This window comes from Coptis chinensis, chromosome 1, assembly GCF_015680905.1.
Source record: "Coptis chinensis isolate HL-2020 chromosome 1, ASM1568090v1, whole genome shotgun sequence".
Taxonomy (NCBI): Eukaryota; Viridiplantae; Streptophyta; class Magnoliopsida; order Ranunculales; family Ranunculaceae; genus Coptis; species Coptis chinensis.
This window is the reverse complement of record NC_141456.1, coordinates 7,726,334-7,745,009: the sequence shown is the minus strand read 5'-3', so window position 1 is coordinate 7,745,009 and position 18,676 is coordinate 7,726,334. Positions and strand designations below refer to the sequence as shown.

General features: G+C 39.0%; 1 protein-coding gene across 1 annotated transcript; it reads right to left on the bottom strand.

Annotated features, from left to right (window-relative positions):
- Positions 1–810: 810 nt before the first annotated feature.
- On the bottom strand, positions 811–17,998 carry LOC147521823 (uncharacterized). Its single transcript, XM_086559214.1, has 5 exons — positions 17,992–17,998; positions 3,260–4,084; positions 2,251–2,326; positions 1,761–1,865; positions 811–1,648 (listed from the first exon to the last, which is right to left on the bottom strand). Exon 2 carries the CDS (start codon positions 4,050–4,052, stop codon positions 3,276–3,278), a length of 777 nt encoding a protein of 258 aa, XP_086415340.1. The 5' UTR covers positions 4,053–4,084; positions 17,992–17,998; the 3' UTR covers positions 811–1,648; positions 1,761–1,865; positions 2,251–2,326; positions 3,260–3,275.
- Between the last annotated feature and the right edge of the window lie 678 nt (positions 17,999–18,676).

The window sequence follows — 18,676 nt, the reverse complement described above, 5'->3', positions numbered from 1 at the left end:
CATAAACATACAAAGAAAGTTGAGGAAAAGTGAAAAGCTAATAGTGACTCACTAAAAAACGTAAATAAATGAGAATATAAAAAGTCGAGAGTCAATGTCTAATAGTAATAAAATTACGTTCGCTGGCTCACTAAAAAACGTAAATAAATGAGAATATAAAAAGTTGAGAGTCAATGTCTAATAGTAATAAAATTACGTTCGCTGTTGCTTATAGTAAGTGATAATAAGTTTGCTTTTTGTTTCTTTCAAGCATTTTTTCAAATATGTCGTTTGTTATTTTTTATGTGTGATGTCGATGTATATAAGCCCAATTTTGATGTTGTGGTACAGTTTGCTAACAAAAAAAATATTCAAAAAGTAATGAAAATTACTTATGGAAGTGTATCCTTGCTTTATACTAATAAGTTGTATTTTTGTATCGTACCTTTTAAAAGAGGAAAAGAAGTGTATCGTACCTTCTAAAAGAGTAAAAGGAGCTATAGTTTTACTTTAGCTGACTAATGGGAGATTTTTTTTTAGTTCTGAATTGCTTAACTGTTGGGGTAGTTTTAGTTTTATCTATTTGGTGGCGGTGGAAAGAGACAACAGTTTATGCTTTTAGAAAACAGAAAATAAGAGACAGATTACTACAATTAAAAAAAGAAAACACGAGTTGTTTGTGTGCAACGTGGATGTATTGAGATATGTTATCTAATGGTCCCATTTGCAATGTTTGGTAATTTTTTTCATTGAAAACAATATTGGTTTAGTTATACTTTTAAGAGATTCACCAAGTTGATCGATACGTTACAGGTCAATTGCACTAAGTTATGTATGTGTCTAATATAAATTGAAACTTAAACTAAACAAAATCATAATTAAGGATCAAAGTTGAAACAATGACAAAAAACTATGCTTAGTGATTCAAAACCAAAATCATGTTCTGTACATGTCAAAAATAGTTTAGACATTGGAAAGGTACAAAATATCGATATGACTCCTGGGAGCTACACTAACTACCAACCCTCCAAGAGTCCAGTGTTGGGTCCTAAATTCAGCCGAAAAGTTGTCAAGGTTGTAACGTACAGGGTGAAGTCAGTTCCTTTGTCTAGCAAACCAGTGGATAACTCTAGAAATGAAAGTGCACTATCTAATCCTTCCTCATAACCATTCCAAACTTCTTCGCCTCATGAAGTAGCTCCAGCATCACAGAGCAGTTCAATAGTTAGTCTTGGAAAATCACCTTCTTACAAAGAAGTAGCACTGGCTCCCCCCGGAACTATAGCTAAGATGCAGGTTAGAAATTCAGAAAATGGAACCCCTGGAATTTCTATGCATGCTGTTGGAAAATTTGAAGTGGAAGTAAATGAAGCAAAGGAAACTGTTATATCTGCAAACACAGAGATAGAAAAGAAAGAAGATAAGTCTGAAAGCTCTATTCCAGATACCTCATTTCACACAAAAAACAAAAATGAAGTTGCGCCGAGAGAAGAAGATGGTCATCCAAATGGTGAAATAGGAGGTAAACATTCTGAGATAGTGTCCCTGGACTTGGGAATGCTTGTGCCTAAGAACAGTGAGAATCAAGTCTCGCATGAGAGCGTCGAAACTGAAAGTGATTCCCCTTCTAGTGATGCTCCAAAAGATGAGCAATATGATAGGGAATCTCCTGTCAGAAAATATAAGAGACACACCCTATAAGAAAATATAAGACACACCCTATAAGAAAATCTGATAGGGAATCTCCTTGGTCTCAGTTTCAGAAAATATAAGAGACACACCCTATAAGAAATTATCTGCATCTGCATCTCCATTCAGCTCATCTCATGCCACGTCACGTGGTGCTCATTTGGCACTAAACATCAGCATCCCTCCTGGTCCTGTTCCTGTCATTGGTCCTTGGTCAGTGAATATGAGTTTTCATCATGGAAACACTACCGTGAGTCCTATATGTTCCTCTCCTCTTCACCACTACCCATCACCACCTAGAATCCCTAATGTGATGCACCCTTTTCCATTTATGTACCCTGCTTACAGTCATGCAATTTATTCATTTATGGAGCTAAAACTGAGACAACAGTACAAACGTTGAGATAAAATTGACAACAATAGAAAAAACAAAATAACACTGTTAAAATTCTTGATGGTTTAACACTGTTTTCTCCCTAAAAATGCAAGAAGGAAAAGTTGGGAAATTGACTGAGGTAGGGGATAGCAATTAAATACACGGTCCTAGAAAAATCACAGAATCTTAAGATTCTAGAAAATTACCTTAGCTCAATCTCTCAATAGTGTTAGTTTATTTTCCGCCTCCTCTTGAAAGTCCCAGATTTGTCATATCTACTTCCTGGATAAGTGAATATATAGCATAAAGAGATTAGTCTCACAGAACAACTTGCTAAGCATTATGTGTAAATAGGCATTATATGTAAAACGAAATGTTCCTACTTGAGTGATTAGGTTCTGACATTGGTAATTCATGACAATTCTTAAACATTCCAATGTAAAAAAACAATCAACTATCAGTTTCCTTTCTATGATGTATGTAATGGTCTAAGTATACAGATGAGGCTTACCTGTATGACATTCGAACTAATAAGTAATGCACCTTGAACAATCGCATGTAAAAAATTGCATGAATTAATTACATGTCATTTATGTGCAGACATGAAAGAGTAATATCGGCACTACTTTCCCTACAATTCTGAGTTCATAGCATTAAGGTTTAGAATTGGGCTAAGTAGATTGTCAAGATCGAATATATAAAGTGAACATCCCTAATGAACAATTACACTTTCAGTTCTGTACCTGTACGAAGTCCATATATTCCATTTGATAAAGATGATCCCTAGATAGGATATAAGAGCAAATTCACCAATATGGTTCTCAGATCATAAGGCAACAATAAGGAGGAGGAACTCCTATAAGCGAGAAACCCAATTCCAAGTCATGCCTTTTATATGTTAGCAGTCGAGTGGTCTAAAAAACTTCAACTATATATGCTCAGTTGCTGACTAGGTGTTTTATCAATAAGACGTGTCTTTGTAGGTTGATCACAAAACTTAAGGGTAATTTGTATGTTCCCCTCCCTCATCATAGTTTAGGTACCTACTCGACCCTCAAAGGTAAAATATGTTCAATGAGAAAGACAATTTCTATATTTTGTTCCACATAGAAAGACAATTTCTATATTTATATCAAGTATCAGCCATAATATAGATAGTATTTGATAAGCATAGAGAAAATTTGAATATATTTACGATGGGAAGAAGACAATTACCTCTCAGAGACATGCATCATTGTGTGTTGGAGTTAAATGAGGAGAACACGTTAGTGTAGACCACATTCCTTGTGAAAGTTCCAAAGTAACCTGGTTGGTTTCCCTTTTTGACTAATACTTTGGTTGTGTGTCTAGATACGCCTCTTGAGAGTGCCACATAGAGTTGGCCATGACTGAATACATGATCTGGTAAGTAAACACCAACATGAGGCAGTGTTTGCCCCTGAGCTTTATGTATGGTCAAAGCGAAACACAAACGAATGGGAAACTGCTTTCTTATCATATTGAATGGAAACTTCAGATCCTCATTAGGCTTCAGGGGTATACGATGCAAGAAAGCAGGTGCACCTTTAAAACCACCTGTAGCAATCTCTGCATGAATCAAGTTTGGTAGAAAAGACCGGCATATTAACCTTGTTCCGTTGCACAATCCATTTTTGGGATCAATGTTTCTAAGAAGCATTATTGGTGATCCTATCTTCAAAGTCAATATGTGAGGAGGTAGGCCACTTGGATTAATAGAATTAAGGAACTCCTGTTGGTATAGATGGCGGTCATCATTCTCAACATGATCAAATGAGTAGTACGTGACTTCATCTCCTTGAAAATTTTGAATGACATGTTCGTTTATATGATTAGCATCATCATTAGTCGGAGTAATGAGAGCCCACTGGACTACATAATTTATATTGCCTGCATTTTGTTGTAAATCTGGGAACACACTGTCTATTAGCTGAGTCAGAGAGTGATCGTCCACCCATGGTATGATCATGTCATCAGGTATCTTTACCATGTCTCCATTGATACATGTCTCAGCCCCGTCCCCTATACGAAGTAAAAAATCGGAAAATGAAGTATCTTCCAATGCACACATATTCACTCTAAGACGGATGACTTTTACATAGTTCCATAAAATCGATTTTGTTACACATGCATCTATAGTTTGTGCTATTGTACCCTTATTTACAATGGGTAGTGTATGGTGAAAGTCACCGCCCATTACCAAAACTTTACCACCAAATGGCAGCTCAACACCTATAATATCTCTCAAGGTTCTATCCAAAGCCTCAAATGCGTGACGATGGGTCATTGTAGCTTCATCCCATATGATAATTGAGGATTCTCTCAATAATTCAGCCAAGGGAGAATGCTTACTTATATTACAGGTGGGTGCCGATCCTAATTTTATAGGTATTTTAAACCTTGAGTGTGATGTACGACCTCCTGGAAACATCGTGGCAGCAATACCAGAGCTGGATGTAGTAATTGCTATGCAACCCCTATTCTTCAAATAGGCTAGGATTGACCGGTATATAAATGTTTTCCCAGTGCCTCCTGGTCCATCAATAAAATAAACATAGCTTTCGTTACGTTCAACTGACTGCATAATAGTATTAAAAGCAAAGCGCTGTTCAGCATTCAAGTTTTGAATGGATGCCAAGTTTTCAGGTGGTATAGGTACTCAGCGTTCCTCCATAATTATGTTGAAGTCTGAAGAGCATTGACTGCATGTTTCTAATATGCACGGCAAATCAAAATCAGAAATAGATTTGTTGTATTGGGATAACAATGAATTCAACTCTGTGAGCAAACGATTCGTCTTGTGAGTGGAGCAAGTTGTAGAAGAGAAATCATCGGTCATATACTCATGGAACTCATCCCATAAAGCACGGACACCCACTGGCTGGCAATGTACCAAAATGGTAACAAAGCATCGTCTCAGGCATATGAATAGTAGATGCCTCCAACAATGACTCCCTTATTGCATTATCACTTTCAAGTAGACCCAATCTCTCAGCAGCTTCTTTAAACGTTGAGCACTTGTAAGAGTGAACGGTCTTCAAGTCATTGAAAGAGGTTGGGCCTCTAACATGGTCAAGGAGCAATATTAATACCAATTGTTTCAGCAGTAAACTGCTTCAACACAACGAGAGCAATGGTGACGAACGCACTAAGAAACAGAGGATTTTGATGTTGGGGGAGATGAAACTGAACCAAATAATGGCTGCCTACGTACTCAAGATCTATTCTCTAGGGATCAAGTTTCCACGTAGTTCCTTATGAAAAATAATGTAGTATTTATAGAGGTAGAGTAAAGAGTCCTTGTAGCTCAAGTAATCTTGTTGCTTGAGTAATTGTGATAGAATATAACTCTCAACTGATAATTATCTCTTTGATAAGAAATGAATCTGGAGATAAATCAATGTACATTAGTGGCAAGCCATGTGGCTAAGGTTCAGCCTTAGACATATGAGTTAATGGGCCTGTACATTGATCCATGATATTGCAAATTGGGCTTTAGCCCTGTTGATTAAATGAATAAAATAGAGACCCCTACTAATGGACGTTTGCCACGTAGGTGGGGGTCGAAACACCGCCCCCTCTTTGTCATGCAAACAAAGGTCACATGGCAAAGAAGAGAAGAAAAGTCAAGGAAAACTTGAAATAATAAAAGAGTAAGTGGAGTGTATAACAAAGTGTCGTGTGAACGTAAACGATAAGAAAATGGACAATCGGAAAAAATTCGTGAATTAGCGGAAATGAAAAAATGTCAAATTAACGTATACGATACGCGAGGACGTAGTTAAATAAAAAATGGCCGAAAATGCACAGATAAAATAAAATATGCACATAAATAAAATTTCAAAAGAAATTGAGTGTCGAACACTGTACCGAACGCATTACGTAACAATGCGAAAGTGATGTCGACGACGCGTGCCAGCGGAATATCGATACGAGGATGTGACCTTTGATGTCGACGACGCATGCCAACGGAATATCGATACAAGGATTCAAACAGAAGTTTTAAAGGGTTCCCAAAAGTATACACCGGATGGGATAGATTTCTGTACCACTTGCGAGGGAAGTGGAATCCGACAGAGTTTAAAGTGCCGAACAAATTTTGAGGTAAGCCAAAACATAATTATTGAAAATTGTACTACGAGTAAACTGTTGACTAACACGAGTTATTTTTGTGTCTAACAGAAAACGCGAGTACCCTACCAGATATTGAATTGGACAAGGAAGTGGAGAACAACCTTCGTTTCTTCTTTCATGAATGCTCTGACGAAAGATTGGTAGATTTGAGCTACTTTGATGATATTGTTGATTTCCGACACTATGGGGGTATCGAACAACGGCCCGATAGGTCCATGGAAACACATAGTGAAATGGCGAAGAAGAATAAGAGTCTCAGAAATGCAATATTTGGCAGCGATAGCGATAGTGAAAAAGAAGATGGAACGGAATTAACACAGCGAGAATTAGTGCTGAGCTTGCCAAATACAAATAGCAAATTGTACAAAAGAAAATGTTCTACAAGAAAACGGGCGAACGGAGACTACGAGAGACAACCAACGTCACAATGTATGATGCCTCGAGGGACGAGACTACAATGCACAAAACAGCCCAGACGAAAAATAATACATTCTCAACACAAAGAGGAAAAGGTATGTACCGTAGAAAACATAGATATGTAAAAGTGTAGAGAGATGTAATATCTCGCTCTGTTTTGGTATATACAGGAAAAGAATGGCTGGGAAAAGAACAAAACAGTGATACTTACAAAAAATAGTGCAGCGAAGAACACAAAGTCGGTGAAAGAAAATAAACGGCAAAGCAAAATGCAGGAGCAAAGAATCCAACAACCAGCGGCAAAAATCGCCGGGGGTAATACTACTATTCATGGAGGAAAACCACGAGAATCATTTGATGAAGTTGACCGTTGATTTTTACTATTGCGTTAGAACGGTAACGAAATTTGTGTCCAACACTAAACCGATGAAAATGGCAGATGAAGCAGAGATGTTCAAGTTTGGAAGACGAAGTGAAGGGATCGCCCGAGACTACGCCAATGGAAGGGCTCAAAAAATATCAAAAATGTGACCAGAATACGGAGAACATCGGAGAATATGACAGAGCAGTGTCAATGATTTTCGATAGTATAAACCAGGTATGATAGTATTTTTTTTATTAGTTATTGCAAACTTGTGTTTAAGTTTGAAAGATTGATGAAATCAAATATTTTTCGCCGTAGGTTAAAACGGCGGTAGTACGGGCCAAAGAAATTCATGAAAAAGTCGCGAAGAAAAATATCGTTCCGAATGAAGTCAATGCCGTAGAAGAAATAGAGAAAGTGAAGATACTCAACCAAAAATTGGAAGAGACAAACAAAGCATTAAGCGGAACCATCAGAGAGTTAGAAGACGAAAACAAAAACTTAACCGAGCGGACGGAAGAAGCAGAGGAGAGATCGTACGAAGAATTTGGAAAAACCTGTGAGATAATGGAGGAACACAAACACTTAAAAGCAGATGTGATAGAATTGAAGTCACTCGTGGCGACCAAAGATCAGGAACTTAAACGTGCGCAAAAAGAGGTAGAGAAAAATAACAAGTTTAATGACAGATTTAAACGAAGCGGCTCGGTCAAGATCACGTGCAAATGGCAATAATCGTGAATCGTCCGTAAGATAATTGATGAGACTTTAATAGAAACGGAGATGAACTAGAATGTGAGAAGATGAATTACAAAGATTTGTAACGAAGTTGTATAATGCGAAAAGTTGGGGAAAGAACCATTGGATTTTCCCAAACCAATGATCATGTGATTACGAGTATGTAATACCGTAGAGCTAAAAATTCTTTTTATGAAAATAAAAATAAAGTATGTGTTGGCTATTGAATATCATTGTGATGTCAGATAACATACCGTATAAAACTTAGTGTTGTTGATTTATGAATGTAAAAGAACGAGGCGCCTTATGTGTAGAAAAACCTCCCAATATAGAACCATTGGAGAAAATTATTGAAAGGCAAAAGGGACATGATCGTCCTCAATGAACCTAGCTATTCAGGTGTTAAAATATTTGTACCGAACGTGAAGCAAGGCCTAACAACTGTTGGAGTTGTCACGGGTTCAAAGTCGTCACCCGTGCACTGGGACCAAACTAAAACACAACGTCATTGCCTTAGTAGTGGAATTAGCACGGATATTGTATTGTGGGAGTATTGCAATAATTGTTCTGAGCAAGAATAACCATCTTATTGACTCGGATTTCCGTCAAGTAGGCATGAATGCGACTTGCTTGGACCGAAAAAGGCATAATATGAACGACCTCCCTAGAATGAACGTTAATGAATGACATTGTTGAAAGTAAAAGTACATAAGAATAGAGAAATGTAAAATGACAACCAAACTAAGATAATGGAAGTTGAATGCCTTTATTGATGGATAAAATAGAACGAACTACATAGATGGATAGATGTGTTATTGATGGAGTAATGTAAAATTGCAAAAAAATTCCTAACGGTAAAACTTGTGAAGGTGGTAAGCATTCCATGGCTTCTCTATTATTCTTCCAGAAATAGTACGGAGGAAATATGACCCCTTAGATGCTGGACGATCTATGATGTAGGGTCCTTGCCAATTTTCCCCAAACTTTCCTAATTCTATAAGCTTTGGGTTTCTACAGAGAACCCAGTCTTCAGGAGCAAAAGACTTAGGACGGATCTTCTTGTCGTAATTCCGTTTCATGTCAGCTTGATACTTAATAAGCTGTTGTAGTCCCTCAGAGCGAACCTCATCAATAAGAGCTTTTGACTGAGCCAAAGTAGCGTCATTGAAACTCGTTTCAACAAAGAATCGACCGAGATGTACTGGAAATCAGTTCTGTAAGTAAGACTACTTCAGCACCATATGCAAGGTTAAAAGGTGATAATGCAGTTAAATATTTTGGCGTTGTCCTATAAGCCCACAAGACAGCTGGTAACTCCTTGACCCAATTTCCTTTGGCACCCGTCAAACGCCTCTTTAGGTTGGCCAAAATCACCTTATTGGTGGCTTCGGCCTGCCAATTGGCTTGCGGATGATAAGGTGCGGAGAAGTTATGCCGTATCTTCAAATTAGCACAGAACTGACAAATTTCTTCAGCATCAAATTGTTTACCATTATCTGATACAAGTGTCGCAGGGATGCCAAAACGACAAACAATATTTCTCCATAAAAACATTTTGACGTTGGAAGCATGGATTTGGACCAAAGGCTTTGCTTCTACTAGGGGTGGGCAATGGGTCGGGTCGGGCTAGCCCGGCCCTAAACATTTAAAGCCCTTCAAATATTAGGGCCGGGTCAGCCCGGCCCTAAAGTCAGCATAGGGTCAGGTCGGGCCGGGTCACAAGTCTAAACCTCAAGCCCTTACCCTACCCTAAGCCCTCTTTAAAGGCTTTAGGGCCGGGCCTATATATTTTCTTTTTTTTTTACTACATCAGTTTTAAAACTCATTTATATTACAAAAATGTACAATAATCTACAAACTCAAAGTCCAACCAATCTAGTAATAATCCTGTATAAGTCCAAAAATTTTAAATGCACATCCACAATCTAATGAACTGAAGTACATCGAGAGTTCGGAATTTGTTCTTCTTTGTACTCAAACCTCACTAAAATTACATTTTAAATTGAAATATATAGACAAATAATTATATTATCATTTTAAAGGAAGAAGTAATAGATATAAAGAAGAAACATAATAGTTTTGGTTAAGGGTCATGAAAGTTGTTAAACTATTTGTAATATCATAAATTATTTCTATAATAGATTCAAACAAATATAATATTACCTTTCTTCTAATTTAAAAGTGATTCAAGCTTTGTATATAGAAATGAAAATATTGGCTTTTGAACAAGTGATGGAGAAAGGTTTGAGATTACAAATGTCATTTTTCTGACAAAGGTTGTTTTTTGGTTTCTATGTTACAAATGTCTGCTCTGTATTTTGCTTTAATGGTGTGGAAGGAAATCTTTAGTTTTAGACTTGGCTTGGATGTGAATAAAAATATAATTTATAAGAAATAAGTGAGAAAAGAAATTGAGAATAATAAGTTATGGACTTTGACTTGATGATCAAAGGAATAAAGTCTTATTTTTTATTAGGCTAGTGCTCATTGTTCTTCATGGCTATTAAGTTGACAAGTTTTTGTTATATAAGACAAGTTATTGGAAGTACCCTTGGGTGTAAGTGATAAATTACAAAGGACAATGTTATTTTAATTGAAAATATTTAACAAAAAGTTGGACAATTATGGTATGTGTATTTATAGTGAAAGTGTGAAACAGGGCCGGTTAGGGCTTGGTTAGGGTCGGACTAATGAGGGCTGAATTAGGGTCGGGCCTATGTTTTAGAATCTTAGCCCTAGCCCTGCCCTATAAGGCATTAGGGCCGGCCCGGCCCTAAACTCTGTGAGGGCTTTAGTTGTGAGGGCTTTATAGGGCTTAGGGTCGGGTCGGTCAGGGCCGGGTTAAGGTCGTTAGGGCCAAATTCCCACCCCTAGCTTCTACCCATTTGGTAAAGTAATCGGTTGCCACAAAAAGGAATCGTATACTGCCTGGAGCTTTAGGTAAAGGGCCAATAATGTCTAAGCCCCATTTGGCAAATGGCCATGGGCTTAGCATGGGATGCAACTCAGTAACAGGGAGTTTACTCATATTGTCGTGCTTTTGGCATGGCTCACACCTCTCAGATAGGTGTTTTGCATCCTTTTGCATCTTTGGCCACCAATAGCCCTGTGTCATAGCCTTATGAGCTAAACTTAGATCCCTTGGAGTGGCTTCCGCGATAAGCCGGAGTGAATCTCTTCCAAAATTTGAAGTCCTTCCCGTTTTGAGAGGCATCGCGAACATAGGGTTTAAGTCCGAGCCTTTCGCGATATAATTGCAAACTTCACAAGAATGAGATATCACAAAAACTTCCATGCATCGCGTTTGATTCTTTCAGCGAGTTTTGGTTCTGGCAGAAGCGAAGAAACTTGCAAGTAGTGGATATAAGGTAGACGCCAATCTTGCTCATCGGAGATCATCACTGGCTCTGATAGTATCATATCGGGAACTTCAAGACTATCATCTGCTTCATGTACCAACTCACTATCTGTTTCGGGAGCGAATTCAGGAGGAACAAACGGATCTACAGATTCTAATGGAAGATCCAAAGTATGGTCATGTTGTGAATTTTCCATCTCCCTTTTCCGCTTCCGAGTCATGATTGGTGCGATTATACGTGGGTCGTATTTCGCTGTTGCGTACAAGCAAAACAAGTAATTGCTTTCATGTACATACAAGTCATGCAATTCTTTTTCGGTAAAGTCAATGCTTGGCTCTTTCTGGAACTCCACAGTGATGTGTCTTGACTCTTCGCTTCTAACGGTGGTAGAGAGATAAGCCAATGAATCAGCATGACGTATGTCATTTCGGGGTCTTTGAGTGATAGAGATGCTATCAAATTGTTGAGTAAGGCTATGTATCAAACCAAGATAAGCCGCCATACAGTCATCTCTTGCTTCAAAAGACCCGCCAAACTGATTGGCCACAAGGCGAGAATCCGTGTATAACTGGAGCTTTCGTGCCCCCAGTTTCAAAGCTGTTCTCAAGGCACAAACGGCAGCCTCATACTCGCCGTTATTTGAAGCGGCGAAGCCAAGTCGCTGCAATTTCAATCTTCTCTCCGCGGGTTTAACAAAAACGATCCAATTCGGACCAAATTTATTATGGGAGCCATCTGAATAAACAATCCATAGGTCAATGGGATTAGGAATTGCGTTTGCAAGTTGGTCTTCGTCGCCCCCAGTTATTGGTGGCAGAATGTCTTCCATGGATTCTTCTTGGCGCAAGAAATCGTCAATAGGAGAATCATCAATCGGAAAATCAGCTATCAAAGAAGCTAGAGCATGTCCTTTTTCAGCAGTACGACTTTCAAAGACAATGTTATATGCACTAAGATAACTTTCCCATTCGGCTAATCTGCTTGATTCCTGTGCATTACGAAAGATCTTGCGTAAGGGATATTCGGTATAAACTCTGACCAACCTCCCCTGGAAGTATGGTTTTAACCGACGAGCGGCATGAACCAATGCAAGTGCCATTTTTTCCATCTTTGAATAACGAGACTCAGCTCCGGTTAACGTCTTCTTATCGATAAAAAGGCGGGTCTACCATCATCGATGAAAAAATAAAGCACTAACGGCTTGAGTTGTAGCTGCTAGGTACATGCCAATCGGTTGACCCGTTGAAGGACTTGTCAATATAGGAGGATCGACCAAGTATTTCTTCAATTTGTTGTAATGCCATCTCACAATCAATGTTCCAAGTTGCCCCTTTAAAGTCCGAAAGAAAGAGATGACAACGATCGGAATATTTAGAAATAAATCTATGAAGAGCGGCAAGCCGACCAGTAAGCCGTTGAATTTCCTTCTTATTTTTGGTGATGGCATATCAATAACGGCGCGTATCGATCGGGGATTAGCCTCAATACCTCTACGAGTCATAAGGTATCCTTAAATTTTCGGAAGAGAGGCCAAAAGAACATTTGGCGGGATTGAGTCTCATGTTATACTTGTTAAGCCTATCAAAACAAGTTGAAGATCGGAAAGATGATCACCGAAGAAGCTTTGATTTAACGACTATATCATTAATATAAGCCTCCATTATTATCCCCGCCAGATCGAGAAAAAATTGTATTAACAAGCTTTTTAGGTAGGAACGGCATTTTTCAGACCAAAAGGCATAACGATTGTAGCAAAAATGCCTTGATCGGTAATGAAAGCGGTGAACTCTTGGTCATCAACATTCAAAGAGATCCGGTAGTACCACGAAGAAGCATCCATGAAAGATAGGCGTTGGAATCGAAGTGGCATCCACTAGTTCGAAATTCGTGGCAATGGATACGGATGAATCGGACAAAGCCGCGTTAAGGTTTGTAAAGTCAATACAAATTCTGATTTGTCCATTCTTTTTGGCACTCGCGGCGACATTAGCAAAGCCATTTTGGGTAAGTAACTTCGTCCGGATAAAGTTAACCGCAAGTAGTTTATCAATCTCCTCTTTAACTTTGAGCTCCGATCAAAAGGTGCCATTCTTCTTGGTTTTGGCTTAACCGCCTGAAACTTGGATCAATGTCAAGTTTATGACAAGCAACAGAAGGGTCTATTCCCGGCATTTCCTTAATTTTCCAAGCGAAGATACGCTTATTTTGCTGTAAAAGGGAAACCAACTCTTGTTGTTCTACGCTCGAAAGTTCAACGAAAATAAAAGTGGTTTCTTCTGCTGAATCTCCTACTTGTACTTCCAAAAGTCGATCCACTGTAGGCGGCCCTTGCACATGAGCCTCAATATTATAGATGGAGGGCGCCGCTTGGTAAACTGTAACTTGGGCAGGGCACTTGCAAGGATCGTATTACCTCGAACTTCAGATTTTTTATAGTCATCCATTGCTTTGTCATGACAGGAATGGGCAGATACCTGGTCACTACGAACCTTGCAAATATGCCCAGAGAATGGGAACTTGACACACTGATGAAATGTGGAGACTACAGCCCCCATGGAATGTATCCAATCTCTGCCCAAAATTGCATTATAGTGGGATCGATAGTCCATCAATAAGAAATCGAGTTCAACTTCTTTGTTCATTAATTTGATTGGTAAGGTAATTCTTCCAACCACTGAAGATGTTGTCCCATCAAAACCGATGATAGGATTGTCTTCGGCGATGATCATACCCTCGCGAAGTTGCATCTGAGAATAACATCCACTGAAAATGACGCTGGAGGTGGCCCCTGTGTCGATCATTACCCATTGAACACGAGAAGCACCTATATACACAGAAATTATAACTACGTCATAGTGAGGGTGATATACACCAAGGAGATCATCATCAGTGAATCGGAGGGGCTCTTCTTCAGAAGTCTCGGTCTGGATTCCTTTGACAAAATCGACTTTGTTGATACGGTTAAATTCACCAACATAACTAACTTTCAAACGCTTTTGATTCTTACTCTGACTTTTGGAAAGAGACTCAACATGAGAATGGGAGACATTAATGACATGCTCATAAGTGCAAAGAAGAATCACTGTTGAGTTTTTAATAAGATATTCATTTAAAAGTCCTTTCCCCACTAATTTCTGAATCTGACCCTAAAGAGAGCGACAAAGTTCTGTCTCATGGCCATAGTCATTATGGAATTTACACCACAAAGCTTTGTCCCTTGTCGCTTTGGTATCTTCGAAAAGTGGATAAAGGCGGGGAAAGAAGATTCCCGGTTTTCAACTTCATATATATAGTAGTATTTGGCATTGGCGGGGGGGGTTTTAGCTCGGGTAGAGTTTTTCCATCACGATTGAAATTGACTTTGCCGATTGTCATTCTTTCCATCGTTATGTTGTTGATCATTTGTCTTTGCTTCGGCTTAAAATTCTTCTTTGTCGAGAAAAATCTCTACTCGAATACCTTTGTCCCTTTTTTGCTTTTCGCGCCGATAGGTTCTCCTCGATCTGAATGTGTTGTTCAGCCCTAACATACGATCGTGATCGAGTTTTAGGGACATCTTTAATTAGAGAGTGGTAAAGATCCCTTACAATGAAGTTCGAACTTCGTCTCTTTCATAATATAATGCTTCTTTAAAGGCTTAAAAGAAGCATCTCATCGAAACTTCTTGAACATCTGCCGCCTTCTGAATCTAGTAACAAAAGTACGTAACTTCTCGCCACGTTGTTGCTTGATGTTCGAGAAGTGAGTCGACATCCTTTGGCGCCTTGTAATTGTGGCGGAAACGATTAACAAACTGATTTTTCTAGTTCATTGAATTGGTGAATTGATCTTGAAGGCAACTCACTAAACCAAAGTAATGCTTCTCCCTTTAGAGTCGATGGAAAAAGCTTACATATGGCGGATCATCTCCACCCCATAACACCAACTTATTTTTGAGCGATAGAACATGCAAGCCGGGATCTCCTTCCGACTCATCATAAAGTTCAAAATCGGGTTGTTTGAAGTCGGGATGGTGGTAAGCTTCTTGAATGTCGACCGAAAACTTATCAAAACGCTTATCATCATTGGTATCAAGTTTTTCATTCTTACATCCCTCGACTCTCTATCGTTAAGTTCTTTTGCAATCAACTCTTTCGGTTGTTGTTCTCGTTAGAGTTAAAGTATTGGCTCGAACAACCTGGGCCCGGTCGTGCCCATGTGGAGAAGGATACCTTCCATTATCTCTTATTGGAGTTAGAGATCTTTGGCGGTATGCACGATCGCTCCGACCGGTGATTGTCTTTGTCTATCCCTCGTAACCGGCTGTCTAGGCGGTAGTCACCCTTGGCGGGTGGTCGGAATAATTATACCACTTCTCCATGTTTTGTTGCTCTTATGCGGGATGCCCGCCTTCCGGTCGTGTCGGACATATTTCGGATGGCGGTCTTCCCGAAATTGCTTCTCGAGGTAAATCTTCCCTTTGAGATCGGACATGTCTAGGGTAGTAGTTATCCCCGCCAATCCGATTCTCCCCATAAATACGGGTAATAGGGTCATTACTCCTAGAGCGTAATCGGTTGATTGTGCTTTGAGAAATAGCACGCTTCGAGAGGGACGAAGTGGATCGTCAAGACGGTCCCATACACTAGAATGGCCTGCATCCCTTCGTGGTCGCCTTGATGTTGTTGAATTTGCAACATCATCCACCGGCCTTTGCCTCTTTGCCAACTTCCTTCTCAAGTTCCTTTTTAAATTTTTGACTCGTCGTAACTCCCGCTCAACCCATTATTAGGGGTGAATTGGTACATTACTATCACCTTTTCCGCTTAGTTGGCGGAGAGTAATGTCCACGTCCATATCCATGTCAACTGAAGGATTGATATGGACAGATGGCGGACCGCATGGAGGATTACTGACTTGACGATTTTCTTGTTGCAAGGCTGTTAGGATTGGTGCCGGCAGTTGTACGGCCTTTTGCGATGGCGAGGCAATGGCGATTCTATACCGCTACTGATCGGATGTTGAGAATTGATCCTACCACTAGGATCAACTTGATTGTTCAATGGTTCTTGCATTGGCCGATTTGAATTTCGAGGGTTGTGAGTATTATTAGCAGGAGGAATATGTCGACTATTTGGTCTGCTTCTTGTGCTTACCATCTTGATTGTTTCAACGTGATAATGAATTCTCTATTTCCCACAGACGGCGCCAATTATGTTTCGGCAGTAAACTGCTTCAACACAAGGAGAGCAATGGTGACCTAACGCTAAAAACGAGAGGATTTTGATGTTGGGGAGATGAAACCGAACCAAATAATGGCTGCCTACGTACTCAAGATTTATTCTCTAGGGATCAAGTTTCCACGTAGTTCCTTATGAAAAATAATGTAGTATTTATAGAGGTAGAGTAAAGAGTCCTTGTAGCTCAAGTAATCTTGTTGCTTGAGTAATTATGATAGAATATAACTCTCAACTGATAATTATCTCTTTGATAAGAAATGAATTTGGACATAAATCAATGTACATTAGTGGCAAGCCATGTGGCTAAGGTTCAGCCTTAGACATATGAGTTAATGGGCTTGTACATTGATCCATGATATTGCGAATTGGGCTTTAGCCCTGTTGATTAAATAAATAAAATAGAGACCCCTACTAATGGACGTTTGCCACGTAGGTGGGGGTCGAAACACCAATCACCTTGTTAAGTCCTCGTCTTTTCTCCCAACATCTTTGAGAATTATTCCATGTATAGTGCTCTGGAAATTCACTATACAAATACTATCTTGCATCGATGTCCAATGCATTCTTCTTGAAAAACTCAGTTAACATCGTGCGTGAAGTCTTTTCATGTGATAGCAGCTCCCATAGATCTTGACCCTCAGAGTAAAGGACTTGGTGCATGTTTTCAAGATGAACTTGAAGGGCATAAACAGATGGATAAATTTTATTGAGTGGAAACTTGAATATTCTCCAGAGCACTTCATGAGGTGTAACCCAACGTGCATCTATAAATTGCTTTATCTCATCTCGATCATCGTGTGACGTGGAATTTACCTCCATAGATATTCGGTCGGATCCTTTGTACACATACTTGTTACAGATACTTCACGCACTTGATTGTTGAGCATATTTCGACATTGATGTGACAATCATATTTCCTAAGGAGCCAAGGATTATAAGGGATAACCCAACGATTGTCAATAGATAATCCCTTGGAAAGAGTCAGCACCCGACCATTACGCCTTCTTCTATATGTAGGGTAAGAGTTGTTTCCTTATACCGTGACTTCAGCAAAATCCTTCGGATATTTTTTCTTGCAAAAACCGTCTTTCATGCAAACAACATCTATTTTAAGGTAGCCACAGGGTCCATGAATCATATGTTGCTTGACTAAATCATATAAGACAGGCTCTGAATCTGGATCTGGAATTTCTGCTCGAACAACACTGTCGTAGTCATCAGGTGTGCCGAACTTATCATCATCATCATCAAGGATCAAGAGTATATGCGCATGTGGGAGACCTCTTTTTTGGAACTCAATGACGTGAACATGTGCTACTACTTTACCCAAGATGTTTTTTGTGAAGGGATCATTCTTAAGTTCTTCAAATCTTGCATGAAACGCACGGACTACAACTTCTAGACGATCTTGCGGTGTCTGGCCCAGATATAAGTTTTCTCTTATTTCATCCCAATTGGGGTTGCAAGCCATTGTAATAAAAAGATCAGGCTTTCCAAAATTTTGAACCAAGGCCATTACATCATAATACCTTTGGTGCATATCGCGAGGACTTCCTATATAACTTGACGGCAATATTATTCTACGACCAACATTGCTTATAGGTAACGGGAAAGATAAATTACATATATAGTAAGATGTAAAAAAAGAAAAATGAAAAATGAAAGAAATATATTATACTGGTCGGGTTTGTTGCAAACCTGTATCAGTGACCCCAGTGATAACTATAAAATGAGTAGTTTACCTACGAAATGAACTACGAATCCAAAACGTAAGTAAACTAAACTTAAACTTTTACGTGTTTGATTATCAAATCTTCTACTCTCAATGCGAATTGCACTAAATGGAGATTTAAGTTCGTTCCACTCCTAGTTCCCTAGCATGGATTGTTTTCTAAGTCTAACTAGTAAGCTCTTAAGTCAATGAGAGCTTTCTGAAGGGTGTTATACTCACGATGAAACTAAAATGAGTCTACGTTTGAATTTAACTTCTGAATACTATGGAAATATGCTTGTTTTGAATCTAGATAAAGGATTAGGGGAATTGAATCCACCTCGAATCCAACTTAATAACCTAGTATAGATTCTTGTATCTCGATTCTCACGTTCTTACGGCAAGAAATTCGAAGTTCTAATCCCTAGTGTTCATGGCATTTTTCTACCGAAAGTACTAACTAGCATGTGAAGTCGCCCACCCATTCTCATGGCTAAAACACGACTTTCTAGAGTGGAATAGATTCTACAACCAATTCTATACTAACCACTAAGTTTTCATCAAGGCTTCATCAAACCCTCTAATGGAGGATTTAGCCTTGATTCATCAAACTAACAATTCCCATTAAATCTAAACTAAACATAATGAAAAGATTCTAACTTTATGCGATTT